The 24,850-nt window shown below is 28.4% G+C and overlaps 1 protein-coding gene across 2 annotated transcripts in view; it reads right to left on the reverse strand.

Annotated features, from left to right (window-relative positions):
* Nucleotides 1-141: 141 nt before the first annotated feature.
* LOC122502411 (probable ATP-dependent RNA helicase DDX43) overlaps nt 142-24,850 on the reverse strand; it is a 40,746-nt gene continuing 16,037 nt past the window's right edge. For both annotated transcript variants that reach the window (XM_043612446.1, XM_043612453.1), the window contains 7 exons: nt 23,526-23,652; nt 23,260-23,425; nt 10,144-10,386; nt 9,923-10,070; nt 9,500-9,741; nt 9,263-9,425; nt 142-952 (listed from right to left, as the gene is read on the reverse strand). In XM_043612446.1, the coding sequence (XP_043468381.1) occupies nt 776-952; nt 9,263-9,425; nt 9,500-9,741; nt 9,923-10,070; nt 10,144-10,386; nt 23,260-23,425; nt 23,526-23,652 (1,266 nt within the window). In that variant the 3' untranslated portion in view covers nt 142-775. The remainder of the gene's footprint in view (nt 953-9,262; nt 9,426-9,499; nt 9,742-9,922; nt 10,071-10,143; nt 10,387-23,259; nt 23,426-23,525; nt 23,653-24,850) is intronic.

Here is a 24,850-nt window from a genome sequence, read left to right on the forward strand (position 1 = left end):
CTGAGATCAATTAACTATTACCTAGTTCTAATTTTAGAAGATATTTTCTATAATTTTCACGTAAAACAATTTTTGCTTTTTTTAAAATGCAACTTTGTAAATTTCACTTTTTCTGTTAGTAAGAAAGAAAATAAAGAGCAATTTTGTAGAAAAATTAACCACTTTTATTCCTCTTTACACTTACAATGTTTAAGTTATTTGGACAATTTGCTTAATCAAAGATAAGTCAGAAAAAATCATTGTAAAAAAGTGACAATTATTTTTACCTAAAATTTTCCTTTTTTGTAAATTACGTCATAATAAATACATAATTTAGAATTTTTAGTGAAGAAAGAATTTTTATTCAATGAAGAAAAATGAAAGGAAAGGAACGAAACTGAACGTGTCTCGATTTGGAAGAGCGTTTCTTCGTACTTGGCGCTTAATACTGACAGTCGCCTCTAAATATAATAATAATAATAATCATCTAAAGAACAGTAATAACAATATAAAAAAAATGGTAGGAAACGAGTTTAAATACTCAAGTTTTAACTAAGTCTTAGCATACTTTTTTTTGCTATTTCTATTTATCAGTCTCTTCGAATTAAAAATAAAATGATACGTGTCTCTTGAATCGACATCGTATTTCCATTATTCGTAAGTCTCGTACTGCTAATAATAATATTGCACAGTTTCTCAAAAACCGTGAAATTTTTCTCTCTTAGTTTCATAATATTCTTTAAATAATATAAATCAAAATTTTATTTTTATATATTATCTGCTTTGGAACTAGATTTTAATAATCACTATTGCCCCAGCGGTTACCACCGCCTCTTCGACCTCCACGACCTCCTCGTCCACCCCGACCTCCTCTGCCACCAGCGTCTCTCCTGTCGCGATCTCTCTCTTGATTTCTCTTCTCTTCCCAAACAGTGTATCTTTCTGCCATGTCGTACAAATCCTGGGGAACTTCCTGTTAACAAAGTAAACAATAAATAACAAGAATAACTAGCGTTCAATTTTAATGCTCCTTGTTAGTTACAAATACTTTCTTTTTGAAATTGTATTTGTTAAAAAATATAATTTTTCTAGATATAATTCTTCAAAAATATTTCAAAACAATTTCTATCAAATATTAAATTTGTTTCAATGAAATTTGACAAAACTTTTAATTGTTTCAATTCTTAAAATTATTTTCGGGAATTCAATTATCTTCAAAAAAATTTTAATTACAAAAATTTAGAAACCTAATTTTTTTTTAATTTTAAAAAACATTTTAATATTATTATGCTTTTACAGGCGATTAAAATGTTTAAAAACCTTTTAAAATTTAATTAATTACCTATTTCTTAATATTACTATTATAATGCTTCTAATATTCAATTATTTTTCAAAAATTTCAGTCATTTTTTTCAAATCAATTCCTATCAGAATTTGAATTCTACGAGAATTCAATTATTCAAATAGAATAATTTTTGTAATATTCAATTACAATTTTCAAAATTTTTATTTACAATTCTTTAAAAATTTCAAGAAATTTAATTACATTTTTTCAGAATTTCTAAATTAAATTACCTATTTAGAAGTTCAATAATTTTTGTTAACCCTCCGTCACACACCTACACTGAAAGAATTTTAGGCAGGCTGCTGGCTTTTCATGTCCGAAATTAGTGCTCCTTGCACAGGGCTCGCAGCTCACCTCAAAAAAGCGAGCATCTACTCCCGAAAGGTGAGCAGCTGCCCCTGAGGAGTTGCTGCTTACCTTTCGGGAGTACACGGAAAAAAAAGTACGTGAATCCTTCCTTGAAAGTGCTTGACTTTTGGATAGAACACAAAGTACAAGGCTGTATCATATACTTTTTATTAGAAAATATAGAAAAGTCCTAGAGTTATTTTAGTACTAGTATGGGCAACAGTGTTTTTTAAATTTTAACGAAAAGTCATTTATTCAGTTTTATAAAGTACGTGAAAGATTAGTTGACTGCGCTTGAAAATTCTGTAGAGCATGCGCAGTGTGCGTTGTGCGTTTCTACCCAAGGTAAATGCCAGCTGATCGTCTGTTTCCGTTTGTGTTAATCTCAGATGTGAATATACTATTATTTTATGAAAAACAAATAGTGTTAATATATATTTGTCTTCAAGAATTGACTTTCAAAAAAATATTTTTTGTTTTGTGTTTCTCACAAAACAGAATGTTATGTAAGTCTCAGTTTTCAGTGAAATAGTATGTCTCAGAAGTCGTGAAAAATTTCACCATGTGGTATATAAGAACAATTCGATACGTACTTTTAAGTGTTAAGTGTGTGTTTATATTTAAGTTATACGCGAATATATGTGTGTGTTATAGGTTAGTTCATAAGTGTTGACGAACGTCGAAAAGTGATACAATAATTGTTCTTTGTTTGTGTGATTAATTATCCAAATATGTGAATGAATGAGTGGATTTCAGAAAAACGCTGTGAACAAGTGGAAATTATTTTTTTTATTTTACAGTTTTTTTGAAAGTCAATGAAATTCTCAAGCAAGGTACTAGAAATTTTCATTGACTGCTTTTGAAACTCTCATGCAAAAGTACTAGACTGTTTTTAGTATTTTGTGTCGTATCCAAAAGTCAAGTACCGAGTCAATGAAAAATTCACGTACTTTTTTTTCCGTGTAGATTCTCGCCTTTTTGAGGTTAACTGCGAGCTTGAGGCAGCGAGCTCTAGCGGCACTCATGTAAAGCCTGCAGCCTGCCCAAAATTCTTTCAGTGTAGGGGGATTTTCCCTCTACGGCTTCAGTATTTTTTAAATAACTTTTGTTTTCCTCATTGCAAAATATAATCAGTTTCTATACCTTTCGACAATTTACTCCTCAACACATTTCTAAAAAAACATTTACACGGAGAGAAAAAAAAGTAAGCGGCTCTACCTGTCGGTAGAGCGGTTGCGTTAAATGCGAAACAGCCGTTCAACTTGAGGTTAAGCACCACGGAGTAATAATAAGGAGACTGCTCTCCAGCGTATCCCCTAGTCAAACTGGTGCCAGATTTCTGCCTTGGTTCACTGAGTAGTAATGACTTTTAAAAAATAACGCGCATGTGCAGTTTGCAACTATCTTCGTCACTCTTGAAAGAACGATGAGAGAGATCATTATTTTGACGTGCGAGTTGGAAAGTGTGGTTATGTTTTACTGTTGACAATATATATTATACTATTAAATAATATTAATAAATTGTAATATAGGAAATGTGTGAGTAGATATTAATTATATTAGCATTATAGCGATTATAGCATTATATTATATTGTATTCATTCACTTTATCATACAAAGAAAAGAATTACTCCGGTTCGACAAAAATAATCTTTTTATTAATATCTACTCACACCTATATTACAATTTATTAATATTATAATATATTGTACTTACTCTTCTCTTTGCAGTTTGTTAATTAATATTTTTTCTTATTTAAATGTTGATTTTCCCGTATAGTTGCTGTTGTCAACAATAAAACATAACCACACTTTCTAACTCGCACGTCAAAATAATGATCTCTCTCATCGTTCTTTCAAGAGTGACGAAGATAGTTGCAAACTGCGCATGCGCTTTATTTTTGAGAAGTCTTTACTACTCAGTGAACCAAGGCAGACATTTGGCACGGTATCTCACTGGTAGTACAGTCTCCTTATTATTACTCCGTGTTAAGCACGCTGCTTACTCTCGAGGGGAGAACGGTTCTCCTTTTTGGGGAAAGCGGGTACACTTTTTTGGAAGTAAGCGGCTCTATTTGTGTCAGGGAGTAAGACTAAGGAGACTAAACTAATGCTATGGAAGTGAAACCATTCGTCGCATTAAAACTATACGTAAGACTGAAAATTATGGTTTTCGCGCATGCGCACATGCAATATATTTGTCTCTGTCTTTCTCAGTAACTCAGATGCGACTGAGAAAATCATGATAAGCTACAAGTTGAGAAGGTTATGTTTAATGTTTGTGAATGTTGTGCGTTTCAGGAAATATTATTAATAATAACTATTAATAAATTGAAAAAAAAATTAATTTAATAAATATATATGCGCATATAAAAATATATACTAAAGAGTGTATATTTTTCAGTGATAAGTAATATATTAATAATATAATGAAATATTTATAAATGTTCAGAATACATTTTTTTGGTATATAACTTCAAAGTGTTTTATTCTTTGTGGAAACAATTGAACAATTCCTAAATAAATAATATTTACGAATTTGTAATTTACTTTAATTATATACTTTATAAATAAACAGCTTTAAATGTCACATAAAAGTTATCAATAAGTTAATTTATTCGTTTGTCGATCATTGTAATATGATGTTTTGCATTCTGGTATGCAGCAAACCATAATTTTGTAATTTTATTTTAAGAATCATATGTCAAAACATAACCATAACCTATTGATATGTTTTTGTTTTCTCACTTGCTCATATTTTACGATATAAAAAGAGAGGGCAATATGCGCATGTACTGCGCATGCGCGCGGAGCATAAGTTTTGTCATTCTGCGAGTATAGTTCCCCTACAGAAAAAGTTTCATTTTTGAGAGACTTCACACAGTCAGTTCAGTCTCCTTAGTCTTACTCCTTGATTTGTGTGGAGAAGAGAACCGATAGTCCTCAAAAAGTATAACCGTTCGACGTTTGCGGCGCTACTGCTGCGCTTTATAAAGGGAAAACAGCGCTCTCTTGCCAAATCAAACGGCTCTCTTTTTTTTCTCTCCGTGTAGTTTAAACACAATTAATATTTAATTATTAAGCTTCAAAGCCAGAAAAAACTCGAAAAAGTGAGGTTATGTTAAATAAAAAAATAAAGTTTTCGAAACATTTTTTGTTCCACTGTTGGTTAATGACAAAATTATAATATAAATATAATTAAAATGAATTGTTTAATGATTTTTTTGCTTATTTGTTAATGTTGCATTATAGCGTTTTACGCTGTGTCTATTTCGCCAGTTGACGGGCGAAATAAGAGCGATGAATTATTTCGCCCGTCACTAAAAATACATAACTGGCGAAATAAGAGTGATGAATTATTTCGCCTGTCAGATAATTGTTTCTATAATATAATTGAAAAATATGAAATTTTTAAGGTTAATGACAGAAATGACAGAAGTGTGATCAACTGAGGTTATAGCGAATTCGGTTATCTGCACCGGAGCACTCTCGGAGTGCTCCGGAGTGCTCAACGCAGAATAGATCTGTAACCGGAACCGCAATCGTAACCGTAAGCGTAAGAATGAGTTAGAGAAGGATAAACAATATACCTATCCTTCTTTAACTCATTCTTACGGTTACGCTTACGATTGCGGTTCCGGTTAAAGATTCTATTCTGCGTTGGCCTGTAGCATGTTCGGTTTGACAAATGTGCTCTAGTGCAGATCGTTTGGAGTATTCGCTTTAGCAGCACTGCTCCGGCGCAGATCGTTTCGAGTATTCGTTTTGGCAGCACTGCTCCGGCGCAGATCGTTATTTGTGTTCGAATTAAGAAGTGTGCACTCTCAAGGATCGAAAGGTGCAACAAAATTTGCTCCCACAATTTTGTTAGTGCAGTTTAAAAAAATGTCAAGAGAAGCGGCAAATTTAAAAATTTCACTTCTAACAGATTTAATTGACACCTCTAGCGATAGTAGTGAAGACGAATTATGTTTTTTATAATGAATTTTGTATTTAGAGAAAGACTAACATTCAATATTTTAATATTTAATAAAAACAGTAAATAATTTTCAATATTTTTAATATTTAAATAAAAATACTCATTATAAAGTAATTATTTGGTCTCAAAGAAATAACCTTTTCACTTATTTTATTATTGTTGTTGTTAGTAGTTCAAAATGTGAAATAGTGTAAACAAAATTTATATCAGAAATATTATTCGATAATTTTGTGATTAACAATTCTGCTATATCAAAACATTGACTGAATAAAATTTTAATATTCTAATAAAAATATCAAATTTTTTGCTTTTAAAAATATTATTTATGTATACATCATAAAATATTTAATTTTAAGTAAAATAATTTTACATTTAAGAAGAAAATATATTGCATAATATAATGTATAATAATATATATAATATAATAAATATAATATTATATTACATTATATTATATAAGTTTAATTAAATTTAAACTTCGCGCCAAACGAGCAGTGTATGCTTTACACCATAGCAGTTCATGTTGTGCTCCTGCTCCAAAAACAGTCGAACTTTGACAGTGTTCATGACGTCATAGAGTGCCTCAGAGTAGAGCACAGCTTTTTGAGAGCAGAGTAAACTATACTCCTACACCGAGCAAGATCGCTCTCGGAGCAGATAACCGAATTCGCTATAACCTCAGTTGATCACACTTCTGTCATTTCTGTCATTAACCTTAAAAATTTCATATTTTTCAATTATATTATAGAAACAATTATCTGACAGGCGAAATAATTCATCACTCTTATTTCGCCAGTTATGTATTTTTAGTGACGGGCGAAATAATTCATCGCTCTTATTTCGCCCGTCAACTGGCGAAATAGACAGCGTTATTTTTACATGTCAAGTGGAATTCCTTCGAAGATGTGCATTCGTGTAATTAATGTTTTTTTTTTGAGACCGAAAATTAATTTTAATAATTTTATAATTTAGAATAATTTACTACATATTTGTAAGTTTGTGTTAAAACTAAATTTTTGTTGATTCCTTTGTTTATGTTGTAATGTTGCTTATTTTACAATGTGGTGAGGGATTCCCTCTAAACGTGTGTAAAGTCGTAATTTTTTCCCATGTGTGTGACGGAGGGTTAAACAAATATTTAAAAACTTATTGTTATTTCTTTATTCCACAGGAATAAAAATTTTAATGTAAAACCTTTGGAAATTTAATTAAATTCATTAAATTTTAAATAGCAATTTTTTTGGAATTCTTTAGAATTTTTTGGAATTATTTTTCAACAATGTTATATCTGAAATTCCTTTTTAAAGGAAATTTTAAATTTTTTTAAATTTTAAAACTTTTTTTGGAATTCTTTAGAATTTTTTGGAATTATTTTTCAACAATGTTATATCTGAAATTCCTTTTTAAATCATTTCTCATTAGAATTGAACGATAGTTGAATTGTTTAAAAACGAAACTTTTTGCAAAATTTAATTTTTTTCCAAATTTTTAGTTACAATTCTTCAAAAAAATACAATAAGTTTTAAAAATAGTGTTTTAAAGTGAGAAAATAAAGTTCTTTCAAATATAAAATTTATTCTAATGAAATTCGAAAAAATTTCCTATTTTTTCAATTTTTTAAAGATATTTTCGGGAATTCAACTATTTTCAAAAAATTTAATTACATACGATTTTTTAAAAAAAAACTCATTGTTTCAAAATTTCTAAATAAAATTTTTCATTAATTTTTATTTAATAAATATTGGAATTTTTGAAATTTAATTAAAATTAGAATTGCAATTCTTCCAATTTGTCAAATATTTTCTAAAATTTTAACTGAAATTCTTTTTCAAATCAATTCTTATCAAAAAATTGTACGAGAATTCAATTATTTAAAGAGAAAAATAAGTGATAAAATGATAATTGATTATTTCTAAAAATTGCAACAAAATTTTTCGAAAGAATTCAATTATTAATTCAAAACTTTAAGTATTCAATTATTCTTAAAACATTCAATAAAATTCTTCACAAGAATTCAATTATTTCTTCTAGATAATAAAATTCTTCGCAGGAATTCAATTATTAATTCAAAAGTTTACGTATTCAATTATTTTTTTAAAAATTTAATAAAATTCTTCGTAAGAATTGAATTATTCTTTATAAGTAATAAAATTCTTCATAAGAATTAAATTATTTTCAATATAATTTTAATAAAATTCTTTGCAAGAAATCAATTATTTTTCAACAAAATTTTTACATAATTTCTCTAAAAAGTTCAATTACTTCTAAAAGTTTAATTAAAATTCTCGAAAAGGTTAAATTATTTTTAAAAAAGTGTTAATAAAGTTTTTCGAAAGAATTCAAATAGGTACTTATAAAAATGTTAACCAAATAATTCTACGCAAGAATTCAATTATTTTTGGTACAATTTTTATACAATTTCTCCAAAGAATTCAAATATTTTCAAAAAATTGTAATAAAATTATAACTAAAAAAATTGAATAATTACGTTTTTAACTACAAATTATTAACAAACCGTATTATTTTAAAATCTTTGAATAAAATTTCCTTACTTTACTTATTTTCCTATTCTGTGAAAATCCGGTTATTGTAAAAATTCTAGGGAAACTAATTTCACAAAAACACTAATCACTCTATTTATAAATTAATTGTCAAACTTTTGATATGACAATAAAAAAATAAAATTTTGTAAAATTGCAAAATAAAAACCCTTCGGGGGGCTGTCCATAAATTATGTAAGACATTTTTTTGAAAAATTTGACCCCCCGTCCCCCCTTGTGAGGTATTTTACATACATTAGCGCCATTTTCTTATTGTTCGTAAGATCTTGCTGACCCCCCCTCCCCCTATATTTGTAGGGGGAGTATTTATAGGGTATTTATGGCCCCTTCGTAAAAATAGAAAAAATTACAAATTATTAAGGAGGTTGTTTACAGGTATGCAGACCTTTAGAAAAAATATTGAATTGACATTAAATAATTTTTTAATATTATTGTTACTTGTATCTTCTGGAAGAACAAATATCAATTTTCAAGAAAAAAATTTGAATCTTACAAAAATTGTTTATTTAGTCATTTTGCATACGATCAAAGTTTTCTTCATATTAAAAGGTTAAAAATTTTAAAAACTGTTTCGATTTAAGTCAATGATGGCTTATTTTCTTCAGAAAATGGTTCTCTATAACTTGACCGCTCAGATTTATAAACAAATACATCGTTTTGAAAATATGCTTATTTGTTTAAAGAAAACTTTTTAAATTAAATCACTTTTTTTAAACAAATAAGCATATTTTCAAAACAGTGTATTTGTTTATAAATCTGAGCGGTCAAGTTATAGAGAATCATTTTCTGAAGAAAATAAGCCATCATCGATTTAAATCGAATCAGTTTTGAAAAAGTTTAACCTTTTAATATGAAGAAAACTTTGATCATATGAAAAATAACTAAATAAACAATTTTTGTAAGTTTCAAATTTTTTTCCTGAAATTTGATATTTTTTCTTACAGAAGATACGAATAACAATAATATTAAAAAATTCTTTATTGTCAATTCAATATTTTGTCTGAATGTCTGCATACCTGTAAACAACCTCCTTAAATTAAACGAGACTCACCTGACTAGCTTTTTCCAAAAGACCAATTAAATCTTTAGCATGTGACCAATCGCTTCGGGTCATTAAAGTTATACTCTCTCCAGTTCTACCAGCTCGGCCTGTACGACCAACACGATGGACGTAATCTTCAATATCACGAGGAAAATCGTAATTGACAACACAACTGCAAAGGATTCATTAAATTAATAAAAGCACAAAGACTGATGATAAAGAATTAAATAATAAATAGAAACTTACGTAATGTCCTCAATGTCGATACCTCGACTAGCAACGTCTGTCGCTAAAAGAATTCGAACCTCGCCACTTCTTAAATCTGCGAGTGCTTGTTCTCGATCACTTTGTTCCCGGCCACCGTGAATACTCTGAGCCACAACTCCCTGCAGGGCTAAATCACTCGAGATTGAATCAACCGTTGTTTTCCTTCCGAAAAACACCATTATTTTTTCATCAGGTCCCATTTTAACGAAAATGTCATTTAACTGCAAAGCAGAAAAATTTAATTAAATTAAATAAATAATATCATTAAATTTAACCAAGATAAATAAGCGTAATAAGTTAAATTCAATTATTTTCAATACTAACAAGTAAATAAAAATAAGTTTTAATTATAAAATCATTATTTACAATTAATGCTTAGGAATAAATTAAAATAATACTTACAATACTCGTTTTTTCTTCATCAGTTGTCATAACTACAGTTTGCGTAACAGTTTGGGTTGCTTCTAAATCTAATGTTCCTATACAAACTTGTACTGGATTCTTCATGTAGGACTGCGCCAGTCTTCTAACTCCCGATGGCCAAGTTGCACTGAAAATATTTTCAAATATTTAAGTCCTTATTTATTATTTTATTCAGTTTAGTTTAATAAAAATAAAATTACCTTGTCATGACGGTTTGTCTATCGGGCCTTACATCTAATAGAGTTTTACGAATTTGAGGTTCGAAACCCATGTCCAACATGCGATCAGCTTCATCAAGAATCAGGTACGTGACAGATTCAACTTTTAAAATGTCAGCTTGAACTAAATCGTTTAATCTCCCCGGAGTTGCAATAACGATTTGAACACCTCCCGAAACCATATTTATTTGGTCTTTTCTACTTCCTCCTCCGTACACACAAACTCTAATAATAAATAATTATAAATTGTTTATATTTCTATATATATATATTATATATATATATATATATATATATATATATATATATATATATATATATATATATATATATATATATATATATATATATATATATATATATATATATATATATATATATATATATATATATATATATATATATATATATATATATATATATATATATATATATATATATATATATATATATATATATATATATATATATATATATATATATATATATATATATATATATATATATATATATATGGGGCAAAATTTCTCAAGTGTACCAATGTCAAAATTGCAAGTTGTTGGATCGGGTTAATATTTTCCTAGTATTTAGTACTATGTATGAGTACTTCAACCACCAAGTATTATGAAATTTTATAAAAAATTGTAGAGGGGGGTGGGGGTTGAAGATTTTGGATAAGTATAGACAGTGAGTTTTCTAAAAAATCGTAGCTTCTATATAATGAAGTAAAAAAAATTTTGACCTATATGTTTTTTGTAGGGTTTTTCCTGCTCTTTCAAATGGTGCAAAATTTTTTTTTTTAATTCAAAATTTAACCCTTTTTTTTAAAAATTAAAAATTTTTTTGATTTTTTTTTCAAAAAGGACCTTTTTTTTTCTTTTTTTTTGTACGAAAAGAAAGCTTAAGATGTGTACTTTCAATAACTAAAACGAAAAAAATGACGTTTTTTTTGTTTTCGAATTATTAATTAATTAATTAATAAAAATTAATAAAAATTGAAATATTTTACAACAAAATAAATTTAACGCAATTCTGAAGTTACTACTGTAAAGCACTACAAAATCCGCATCCAACGAGTCCAATATGAATTATTTTGGATAAATTGACGTTTTTTAAATAAATATTTATAAAAATTAATTAACAAATGAATATAATTTATAAAAATAAAGATAAAGTGTTCGTTTTTTTTAAACAAATGTTTATACAATTCTATTTTGAAAAAAATTTATTCCAGTTATTTGCAACAATTGACAGTTTAAAAAAAAACATTCAACATCTTTATGCGTGTCGTGTTCCATAACTCTATAACCGGGCTTAATATTTATTAACATTTTCTGCAAAACAATTTTTTATTTAATTTTTACATTTTTGATGTAATAAGAGATGATTTATTTTTTATCTTACCAACTTTTTATTATTTTAATATCAATAATAATTTAATTTTACGTAAATCCTAATAAATAAATTATAAAAAAATTACTTAATTATTAATTATTATATTGGATTTTTATAATAATTTTCATGATTTAATTTTATATTCATTTTCAGAACTTAATTAAATTTTTATTATATTTATTTATTAAGCTGAAATTTATATAGGTTTGAATTTTGGCGCGCTTTGAATTTAGTACTATGAACTGGCACAAGGTGGGCTACACTTGCTAATCTCACAAGCGACTTAAGCATTCAAATGTATATAAGGAGATTAGCCAGATATGCTTTTTTTTATTCTTCTAGAATATTTTGACCGCAGGTTTGTACTCATTATTTGATTTCTTATATTTTGATTTTTTGTTGTATTATTTTTTTTGGTTTTTTTTCTGTGGAGTTGTTTTTCATTTCTTCACTTAAAAAAGTAAATTTAAAATTAAATTAATTAATTTAATTAATTAATTTTAATTATTAATTAATTAAATTTAAATTAAAAAATTTTTACTTTAAAAAGTAAATTTAACTTTTAATTGAGTATGGATTCAAAAATGCTTTCACGTGTCTGGAAAGACAGATGCATTAATCCATTTCGAAAAAGAAATCATAAAAACAGATTATTACGTTCTGTTTCTAAAAAGTTTCAAAGTAAATACTCTTTTCCACCAAACGCAAAGATTTGCACAGAATGTAGCATTCAATTGCAAAAAGATTCAAATGACCCAAGTAAATTTGAAGAAACCTCCACTAAGGACAAGGAAATAGATTCAAGTGATGTAGAACAAGTAGATGATGAATGCAGTATATTTAATGATGATAATTTCGAAGAAGTCGATGATTTGGTTCATGATAGAGATTTTGATGAAATAAAAAGTCCTGAGTGTGATAACGAATACCATAAATCGTGTGTTGAAGTTTTTGATCAGATAAAAGAGAAATTCCATTCTACTGACAATAAAATTGAAAAAATTCAGCTTCTTACGCTTGTGCCCAAATCTTGGAGTCGAAATAAAATAAGCACCGAATTTAATATCTCCGATAGACAAGCAAGAAATATTAAAAGTCTAGTAGCTGAAAATGGAATTCTATCTTTTCCGAAACCAAAAAAAGGTCAAGAATTCTCTTCTGAAAATGTAACTCTTGTTGAAACTTTTTATAATCGTGACGATATTAGTCGTATAATGCCTGGGATGAAGGACTTCGTGTCTGTAAAAAATTCTGAAGGTAAACGCGAACATGTCCAGAAAAGATTATTGTTATGCAATTTAAATGAATTGCATACACAATTTAAATTAGCCTTTCAAAATTTGGAAAACTTAGACCAGCCCATTGCGTATTAGCTGGGAGTAGTGGTACACATACGGTATGCGTCTGCACTCACCATGAAAATGTTAAACTAATGTTAAATGAAATTAACATTAATCATTTAACTCAAGACAATAATGTGCCTCTGAAAGACTATCAGGATTGTATTAAATTTATAATATGTCCGAATCCTAGCAGTTCGTGTTATTTAGGCGATTGTAAAGAATGTCCCGGCACTGATATTTTAAAAGAGGTTTTAATCGATGCTTTCGATAAATCTTCTATTGAAGAAATTAGATGTGAACTTTGGTTGCAGACAGATAGATTTACTTTGAAAACTGTAGTCATGAATGTCGATGATTTTGTAGAAGATCTATGTGATCGGTTGAAGAAATTAAAAACCCATGATTTCATTGACAAAGAGCAATCATCTTACTTTAGAAACCTCAAAGAAAAATTATTGCCAGGCGAGATTATTGTTTCATTTGATTTTGCGGAAAATTATGCTTTTGTTGTTCAAAATGCAGCACAAGCATTTCACTGGAACAACGACCATGCTACAATTTTTACTATTGTAATTTATTACAAAGTTGAAAATAATTGTATGCATAAGAGCATGGCAATAATTTCAGACAATTTGGCACATGATACAGCCAGCGTCTATGAGTATCAAAGTATAATAATGGATTATTTAAAGGACAAGATCGAGGTCAAAAAAGTTTATTACGTTTCAGATGGTGCAAAACAGCATTTTAAAAATAAAAACTCCTTTGCTAATCTGCAATGCCATGAAAAAGACTTTGGTGTACCTGCAGAATGGCATTTCCATTGTACTGCCCATGGTAAAGGTGCTTGTGATGGCATTGGAGCCAATATAAAAAGAGGAGCTGCTCGTGCCAGTCTTCAAGCCTCTTCACAGCATCATATTCTTAATGCAGAATCATTATTTAATTGGGCTAAAATGAGCTGCAAGGAAACAGCAATATTTTTTAAAAGTAAAGAAACACATCCTTTAACCATGGAGACGTTAAAAAAACGATTTGACAGTGCAGTGACAATACCTGGCACTTCACAATATCACGCATTCATTCCTCAAAAAAATAATCAAATGCAGCTTAAAAAATTTTCATGTGCCAAGGAAAGTAATTACTATCCAAAAACAGTAAAAAGCACTCAGGGGAAGAGAACCGCTAAAAAAGAAACAGCAAAAATTAACAAAAATGAAAAAAAAAGAAAAACTAACAAAAAAAATAAAAGGATAATTAATTTAGACTACTTTGAATTAATTTCAACTGAATTAAAGCACATCATACTAAAACAAAACATACTCAACATAACACACTAAAACAACTAATAATATTTTTTAAACATTTTGAACAATACATTATACATACATACACACATTACACGACTGTAATGCAGGCATTGAATCAATACAATGACAGTCTCAACCCTGAAAAATGCAGAGAGCAGTTCTGAAAATATTATAATATTATAGAGTATGCTCAAATATAAAATTAAATAAAAAATTGTTTTGTAGAAAATGTTAATAAATAAATTTTTTTCAAAATAGAATTGTATAAACATTTGTTTAAAAAAAAACGAACACTTTATCTTTATTTTTATAAATTATATTCATTTGTTAATTAATTTTTATAAATATTTATTTAAAAAACGTCAATTTATCCAAAATAATTCATATTGGACTCGTTGGATGCGGATTTTGTAGTGCTTTACAGTAGTAACTTCAGAATTGCGTTAAATTTATTTTGTTGTAAAATATTTCAATTTTTATTAATTTTTATTAATTAATTAATTAATAATTCGAAAACAAAAAAAAAACGTCATTTTTTTCGTTTTAGTTATTGAAAGTACACATCTTAAGCTTTCTTTTCGTACAAAAAAAAAGAAAAAAAAAAGGTCCTTTTTGAAAAAAAAATCAAAAAAATTTTTAATTTTCAAAAAAAAGGGTTAAATTTTGAATTAAAAAAAAAAATTTGCACCATTTGAAAGAGCAGGAAAAACCCTACAAAAAACATATAGGTCAAAATTTTTTTTACTTCATTATATAGAAGCTACGATTTTTTAGAAAACTCACTGTCTATACTTATCCAAAATCTTCAACCCCCACCCCCCTCTACAATTTTTTATAAAATTTCATAATACTTGGTGGTTGAAGTACTCATACATAGTACTAAATACTGGGAAAATATTAGCCCGATCCAACAACTTGCAATTTTGACATTGGTACACTTGAGAAATTTTGCCCCATATATGGAACCTTTAACTTTCATGTCCCTCGCATATATTTCGATAATTTCAATAACTTTTTACTATATTTTTCTTGGAAATATTAAAGCTTGATAAGATGAATCAGTTCCAAAAGGTTTTACATTAATTTTTTAAATAGATGAATAATTATTCCAATTTAAGTGCCCGATTTTTTACAATATCTACTTGTCCCTAACCAAACTTTCGGGTGGGTTAAACGATAAAACTTTGTAATGATTAAAAATTACTAATTCTAAGACGCATCTTTTTAAAGTTAATTAAACAGTGAACACTTTTCCGTATGAAAATTAAAAATTTCATAATTGTGAAAAAAGTTATAAGCTTTTAACCCTCCATCCGTCGCATGGTGAGAATTTCCCTCACCCAGTTTCTTTTTTTATTTATAACTTTTAAAATACAAAAAATTATAATTTTATATTCTCAGTACCTTTTACGGCACTCTTCTTCTTTACATTAAAACAATTTTGGTGTTTTTTTATATTTTAATTTCTTTGTTATTGAATTTGAAAGCAGCAAATGTCGGGGATTTTCGACGCGAAGTGAGGGAACTTCTCACCATGCGACTGACCGCGTATACTCGATTTCATTTGTCATTAATTTTTTATTTAAATAATTAACAGGAAATAAAAGTTAATTTTACTCCCAATAGGTTGTTTAGAAATTCTAATGAACATTCAAAAAAAAATTTGGCATTTTAGAACAAGTTTGGACTAATTTATGAGGGTGAGAATTTCCCTCACCTGCGACGGGTCGCGTTACAAAAAAAAGTGCGACGGATGGAGGGTTAAAAGTTGTCTCTCACTTTTAACCTTTTTGATCGCAATCGACATATTTATCATTTTTCATTAATAAGACAAATGGCACATCAAAATGACTTACGGGAAATAAAAGTTCAAATTGTTCGAATTATTTTGAGACATAGTAAATTGATGTGCCTCGTGTCTTCAAAAAACTGTTGTAATTTAAATAACAGAAAACGCGTGCGTACAAAATTTGAAAACGACCGTAATTCGAGTGATACTCCATGAAAATCAAATAAAAGTATTTGAAAAGTACTTGCATATGGGTGATTCTCCTGAAAGTGGGCAATTTCATGTCTTTGAATTATATCTTCTAAAAAACTTAACATTTAAATATTAATATTGGACAAACATATTATTTAAACATCACTTATTATACCCTTTATAAAAAACGATAATTTTTTAACACAAATTTAGTGGAAAACAACATTTAACAGCTGGAAAACAGCAATTCAATATGTCTTTACCTCTGAGTACCAAACTTTAAAGTACTATTACTTATAAAAAAAGAACTATCTTTAATTATTCAATAAATATTATGAAAGATTAACTCAAAAGCTTCAATTATTATCGATGAAATATTTTAATACATCAATATAGTTATTGATAATTATTAAAATATAAGTGTCTTTAAAAATCTCCATGCTGGCACGACAAAGGATAAACGTGTATAAATAAACTATAAGACGTGCACTTTTTATATAAAAATCAATTGGAAATTAAAGAAAAAACATGTCACTTTTTAAATCTCCAAGAGAAATTGGAAAATAAATTATATTTTTCATATTTTTAAGAAAAAACACTAGAAAAACACTGCGTATTTTTATTCATTCCTTTGTCGTGCGCTGTCATAACTTTAATATTTCAATATAAATATCAATAAAAAACGGATGAAAACTTACAGTTTGGTAGGACAAAAGTGTAAACCTAGCCATTTTTTTATTTACTTTTGTTTAAAATATGTATTAATGGATTTCGTACAAATTTCCATTGTCGTGGAGTCCTTTGTCGTGTCAAAACATTTGCACGCGGTAGGTGCGAAACAAGTAAAAAGTGTGCCCGTGCCTAAAACTTTTTTTAAAATAGGTAATAAAGTTGAAATTTATCTAATCTTTTCATATATTTTTAAATAGGGTAAACGACCCAACTACTGTGATTTATAACCTAAGAACGACTTAAATGATAAAAAAACATAAGTGTAAATGAAATAATTGTTTAATTCTTTTTTCTAAAGCTTTACTGATATCTATTGAAATAGAAGCAATACTTTAAATATTTAAATAAACAAATATATATTTAAAAATAATATCTTTTTAAAAAATGATCCATGCTGGTATTACTATTATTTTGCTTGAAATAATGTGAAGCAATGGGCCCAATTACTACAATGACCCAATTACTAGGAGTGCTTTACTGTGATTTTATTTGTGTGAAATAAAAAGTTATGTAATTAAATAGAACACAATATTTATTATAAATTAAAGAGGGTATTAAGAAATTTGAGATACGTTAATAAAAATCTGTTATTTAACAAATTTTATTAATTGGACGCTTTCGAGTAACTGAGGTTTTCCAATAGGGATCCAGTGTTGCAACAGTGGAAAATCCATTTAACAATTTCATTCTCTTCTTCCAGACTTAATACTGTTTTAGGGCCGGGTTTTTTATCACTATATTTATTACTTAATTTTGCTCTAAGGCTGAAGTCCCATGGCAGCGTTTTGCGTTGCGTTTTGTAACTAGGCCATGAGTGCAAATATAGCAAACATATATCTCCATCTCTCTCACACTTATTGCCTAGTTACAAAACGCAACGCAAAACGCTGCCATGGGACTTCAGCCTAAGAGTTGAATCCGGTATGTCATATTTCCTCGAAACCATTGCCACCGATTTTCCCGTCATAACCTAACGCTAACTTGAGATTGCTTTCCGAATACTGCATTCGCACATTCTTTGGTTTTTTTTTTCACTATATTCTTATTCACAATTTTTTTTCTTTGTTTCCTCATTGCACAAAATAATGTCTAATCTAAACTAATCTTAAAATTAAAGCCTAAAAAATGACTAGATAGGAGGTAGGACGAGACTGTCAATTAAGTTTGCATGGTTATGTTTCGTGCAAATCGAAAATCGCAATAATTGGGTAAACAAGGAAATTCATGTGCCAAATACTAATATGTCGAAAAAATATAAAAAATAATCATTTTCTTTGTTTTCTCACGACTATTTAGAAAAATTATATATTTTTTAAATGACAAATACTGTTTAAATATTTTTTTTATATTCACAGCAAATAATATAATAGGTTTTCGAAAACGTGTTCATAGCCAGTCTATCAATTTTGTCAGTAAAACTAACAGTTTTTGTAACATGCAAGATTCAAATTAACATAAAAATGATAAAACATTTTTTTATATTGTTAATTTTTTAAAAATTATATAAGTTATATAAAAAATAGAGTTTAAAAATTTATTTAAAAAATTTTACTATTATAAAATATTGTAAATCATTCCTTTTATTCGAAATCATAGTAATTGGGGCATTCACAGTAATACCCACATTTACCCTATAATTTTAAAAATGATAAAAATAAATCATTTAATTCAAATTAATAATACCTATATAGAAGAAATATGAATTTCAGTGCCCCTCGATGATACGCCTCTGATGAGGTTAGTTTTCCTGTTTACTTTTCACATCTCATTTCAATTACGCGAAAAGTGCTAATTACACGAAAACTAATGTTTATTAATAAATGTAATTTAAAATAAATATAGTTGATATGGATTGTCTAACATAAAAGAATAATTAAACAAACAGAAAAAAGCAAATGTCGAAAAAGAGCGACGTGAAAAAATTCAAAATAATCCTGGTGAAATTTAAATAATTTTGTAGCGTACCTACTTCAAATATAGTTTATTTAAATACCAATGAACAGTAATTAACCCTCTGCTGATGCTGACTTATCCCCACTCTATCGCCAAAGCACGTAACTCCCATAGTCCCCACCAGGCGCCCAGAATGACGATTTTTGACGATAACGGTCGTTAGCATCAGCAGAGAGTTAATAAAAGAAAGTTCAATTTTTAAACATTAAAAAAAAAATTTTTATCAACTTAAAAGTGACCGGTTTTTGGAGAATCACCCATATATTTTCGCATGTGCCATTTAACATCCCGTGAATGTGCTTCAAGAAAAAATACCTACTTTATTGCAAAGATAATGTAAAAATATTTGTCAATTACGGTCAACCGTAATCGACCAAAAGTTTTTAGAAAAGAAATTGTTAAGTATGAAGTTGTCGATTCTCACTTCTTTATAGAAACTGTTAATAAATAAAACTGAAGGTTAAGTTTCAATGTTTATTTTAATTTTTTTACACAGAATAAATGATCCAAAAAAATTAATTCTGAAAAAAATAAGATGTAAGAAAAGGGAGCGTTCACAAATGATGTCATGTTTTTGGGAGTAGGGGGGTCTCTCCTAAACGTGACACAATGTATTTTTACATATGAAATTGCGTGACAGGGGGGAGGAGGAGTCTAAAATCCCGAAAAATTGCGTGACATCATTTGTGAACGCTCCCAAAAAGAAAAATATAAGAAAATGAATAGAAATTGGAAAGTTTATGAGTGTTAAATTTAAATAAAATGTATCTGGAAATTGCAAGGTAAACTTTATACATTATAATTTCATATTTTTACAATTCAGTTTAATTAAAATCTATTTTTAAAATAAAAACCATTTTAATTTTTTAGTAATTCAAACAAAAAATAAAAGAAAAGTAATGTTAATGACTAGTAATAATATAATAAATATAAAAGTAATATATTATCTATCCCTATTAATATAAAATCATATCGCCGCCGCCGCTGTTTCAGAAAGTTTTAAGGGACCCTTATAGTAGGGGGAACATAGTCAAGGTTGGCCCACTGTCAAGGTAGGTCCATCGTCAGAAACAAGTTATATTTGACCTAAATTCAGGTCAATTTAAGGGCAGTTTTAACCTACAGGCCAAAATTACTCAAAATTTAGGTCAATTTTAAGGGCAGATTCAACCTACAGGTAGAAAACTAACAAACTAACCCCTCTGCCCTCAAAATTTAAGTCAATTTTAAGAGTAGTTATGACTTAAAGTTAAAAATGGACAAACTTATCGCTCTGCTTTCAAAATTTAGTTCAATTTTAAGGGCAGTTTTGACCTAAGCGTTAAAAATTGCGTTTTACTCTGCCCGTACAATTTATGTCAATTTTAACGGCAGATTTAACCTACAGGTAAAAAATTGACAAACAATTGCCTCTGCCCTCAAAATGTAGGTCAATTTTAAGGGCAGTTTTGACCTAAACGTCAAAAATTTACAAATAATTCCCTCTGACCTCAAAATGTAGGTCAATTTTAAGGGCAGTTTTAATCTACAGGTCAAAAATTAACAAACAATTCCCTCTGCTCTCAAAATTTAGGTTAATTTGAAGGGCAGTTTTAACCTAGAGGTAAAAAATTGACAAACAATTCCCTTTACCTTAAAAATGTAGGTCAATTTTAAGGGCAGTTTTGACCTTAACGGAAAAAATTGACGAACAATTCCCTTTGCCCTCAAAAATTAGGTCAATTTTAAGGTCAGTTTTCATCTACACCGCAAAAATTGTCGAAAAAACTTCCTCTGACCTGACCTTTCCTTAAAATTTAGGTCAAATTTGACATATTTTTTAGCCTATACATGAAAAAAGCAAATTAATTAGGATTTTTTAAAAAGTCGTACCCTTATATTAAAGTTTGACGGAATTTTCGACCTATTGGTTAAAAGAAGTTTGACCTAAATTTCAATATTATGTTTCAATCAATAAAAGATGTTATAAATTGACATATTTTTTTTTAAAATTCTATTAAAATTATTTTTCTGTCCTCAAAATGTACTTTAATTTTAATGGCAGTTTTTTCCTACAAGTTAAAATTTGACCAGAAATCTCCCTCTGATCTGATATTTTCTTAAAATTTAGGTCAATTTTAAGGTCAGTTTTGACCTACGGGTAAAAATGAAGCCCACAAACGTCTATTATTTTACGTCGAAATCTTTAGTCCGTCCATAAATTACATAAGACATTTAGGGGGAAAGGGGGTCAGCAAGATCTTGCGAACAATAGGAAAAATGGCGCTAATGTATGTAAAATATCTTACGAGGGAGGAAGGGGGTCAAATTTACCCAAAAAATGACTTACGTAATTTATGGACAGCCCCTAATGGCCCTTACATTACGTCAACATTTATGTCAACTGCAGGTAAAAAGGGGCCCAATAATACTTTTGACACTGAGAAAAAAGAATTATCAAATTTACTATGAGGAGTGTCAAACTTGAAAAAGTTGACACTATAATCACTTCCGTAAAGTAGAATTCTCTTTTAGTTATCTTTTTTAATATCTCCTGTTATAATTTACTCTAACTCATTACTAGATTCCCGGTCATTTCCCCGAATACAATCCCCCGAATTGATATTTCCCCGAATGCAAATTCCCCGAAGCCGATTCCCCGAAAAAGGATTTCTATTATTTTCCCCGAAAAAAAATCCCCCGAAGAACTATATCCCCGAAAAAAATTCCCCGAAAAATTATTTTATCAAAATATTTAAAAAGAAGGATGAATGTATGGAACAAAAGACAAATGACTGTATTGACATAACCCACGTATTTAGATCTACTTTTTTATTTTGATAAAACCTATCGTATTTTTAAAATTTCAAAGTTGACAGTATGAATTACGAATTTGAATTGATAAATGAAAGAAGATTAGGAATAGATGGATTTTTATATATAAAATCACAAACGGGGGGCGAAAAAACTTACTGGGATTGTAAAAAAGTGAGGGACAAAGAATGTAAGGCCAGACAGTTTGCATGATTTTTTTGTCTATTTTGGACAAACATATGTACTTGGAGCTCCTGCTAGAGGGCGCAGACGGGCAGTATCACCACGCTACCATCCTCTAATTTGGAACCAGTACGATTCAATATTGGCCAACCAAAGCAAAACGAACAATTCAAGCGAGGGGTGGCATAATCGCTTCCGTCTTCTCGTTGGGAAAAACCATCCTGATATATTTTCCGTAGTCCTTCACTACGGAAAATATATCAGGATGGTTTTTCCCAACCACTGAGATCCAACTAGTTGAACTTTCCCTGGGCCGCAAAATCAGAGCAGCACCGAAAAAAAATGGTTGGATGCCCAAAGAAGACTGAAAGCGATTGTCGAATCGTATGGCACTTATGACGCACAGGGTTGGAAAGATTATTTGTATGCAGTTGGTTGCAATATCGTGATGTCTTAAAAATTGCATACCGTCGAAGTGTAAACTTTATAACAAATTCATAATTTCAAAATTCGCATTTATTTTAACACAATCAATTTGTAAAAATAATTGAACAAATATATTTTTCTTCTCTGAAACAATTTTTTTTTCCATTCGGGGAAAGGTTTTTTTTTAATATTCGGGGAATTGTCCTTTTTGTGTATTCGGGGAAATAGTTTTCGGGGAACTGTCCTTTTTGAAGATTCGGGGAAATGGTTTTCGGGGAATTGGTCATCGGGAAAAAGTACATTCGGGGAATGTGATTCGGGGGAATGGTCGGGTACCCATTACTATCCCATCATATTAAGATAACATGATTTTAAAAATTAAAATAAATATTAAAAATAGTTAGGGGGTTGGCGCGCGAAGCGCGCAGGGGGGCGAAGCCCCCCCCTAGTATAATAATATAATTATTATTATAAATTATAACCCCTTAGTTAATTACTTTCAACTGTTTCCGATTCTAAAAAACAAACACCTGTTAAATATTTTTTTGTTGCACGTTCAAAATAATTCGCAATTTTAAATAGTTTATACTATGCTCAAATAAAATTAACAAATTTTTTCTCATTGAAAAGTTAAAGGTTCTAGAGATATGCCCATATAAATACAAATTTTTTGTACTTTTAAAAGTAGAAAGTAAGAAGATGTTCAAATGAACGAAATTTATTTTCTACTGAAATATTTGAAAAAATGGAAAATAATGTAAATTAAATATTCGTTTAGTTATGGAATTAATTAATTTAAATAAACAAAATAATTGTTCTAATAATGTTATCATTTTATGATAGTTTTATATTTATTTTAATTAAAAGAAGTAACAAAAATATCAAAAGTTTATTTCACCTATATCAAAACTTTAAGAAAATGTTAAAATTTATTCAATGTCATAAAGAAAAATATTACAAAAAAATTAAATAAACAACTTACGCTTTAATTCCTCGATAAGAATATTTGCCGACCTCTTTTTCAATTTGTTGGGCCAATTCTCGAGTCGGAGCCAAGACAAGAACATTTGGTCCTGGCCTTTCCTCGCGTGGAACATTTTGTCCGTCGATGTGAATTAAAGCCGGTAGCAAGAAGGCTAGTGTTTTTCCTGAATTTAAAACATTTAATTAATGTTGTTTCGATATTAACAAAATAACAAACAAATATTAAACATTCATAATTAGGTATTAAATTAAAAATAATATTACCTGTTCCGGTTTGAGCTATTCCAATTAAATCCATGCCACTCATAAGAACTGGCCATGACTGTGACTGAATTGGACTGGGTTTTTCGAAACCTTGTTTGTAAATTTCGTCCAGAATCTCTGGATAGTGCTAAAAAGAAAGGAAAATAGTTTCAATGTTAAGAATGAAAACTTTACTTTAATAATTACTATATCAACATATAACAAAATATTCGACATTCTTTTATTAAAATATTTACTTTCAATGAAAAATAATTATCTTCCAATGAGAATTAGGCCCTTTAATATTGTTTCCCTGATAAAAATGTTTGTTTACCATAGCAACGGTTGCTATGGTAATGGTTCCTATGTTTACGGTTGCTATGGTATAACAATCTATAACTATAACAATCATTACCATAGCAACCGTTGCTATGATAACCGTTATATTATAATAATCATTACAATAGCAACCGTTACTATGGTAACCACTACTAAAAACTTTTTTCTCTTGTCAAAAAATGAAAATAAGCAATATTTTTTGAGTTATATGGGCATATGGGCAAATCTCTGGAAACTTTAACATTCGAATTTTAATTTTTTAAAAAAATTTTTTGTGTGCACAATTTTGATATTTTTGGTCTTACATCTTTGACCAAAATAAATTTCATTTTAATTACTGTACAACCATTATTTTGTTGCCTTCTATTTTAAAATATAAATTTTTGGAAAGAAAATAATGTTATGTTATGTTATGTTATGTTATGTTATGTTATGTTATGTTATGTTATGTTATGTTATGTTATGTTATGTTATGTTATCTACACTTAAGTAAGTTATTTCTCAGTATCACAAAAACATAATTAAACATGAAAATAAATATAATAAACATCTAATACAACTAATAAGGACAAAATCCCAATAAAAAAATTTAATGAAAATTTTTTACGTATAATTATTTGAATTAGTAACATAAAATTTTCTAATTATTTGATTGGCTGATTTGTTTTGAAGAAATATCGAGGATCTTAATATAACCTTGAAAAAACACTAACAGTTTCATGAACGTTTAATAAAAAATAAATAAATATTACTTAAGTGCCTTCCGTTGATAAATTTTTCATTCCACGTTTACTTTTTCTCGCTTTTTATTTTCTTTTCTTTGATTTTCTTTCATTTTGTGACTTTTTATTACATTTTTGGTTACTTCGTGATAAATAACACGAAACAAATAAATGCAAAACTTCAGATTGATTGGAAAACTATTGATTTGACCAAGCGACATATTTGACGAGCGACAATTTGAATATCCACGTAAAAAAAATAATTAAATAAGAATTAGAATAAAT

The sequence above is a fragment of the Leptopilina heterotoma genome, unplaced genomic scaffold (assembly GCF_015476425.1).
Source record: "Leptopilina heterotoma isolate Lh14 unplaced genomic scaffold, ASM1547642v1 Lhet_107, whole genome shotgun sequence".
NCBI classification, from domain to species: Eukaryota; Metazoa; Arthropoda; class Insecta; order Hymenoptera; family Figitidae; genus Leptopilina; species Leptopilina heterotoma.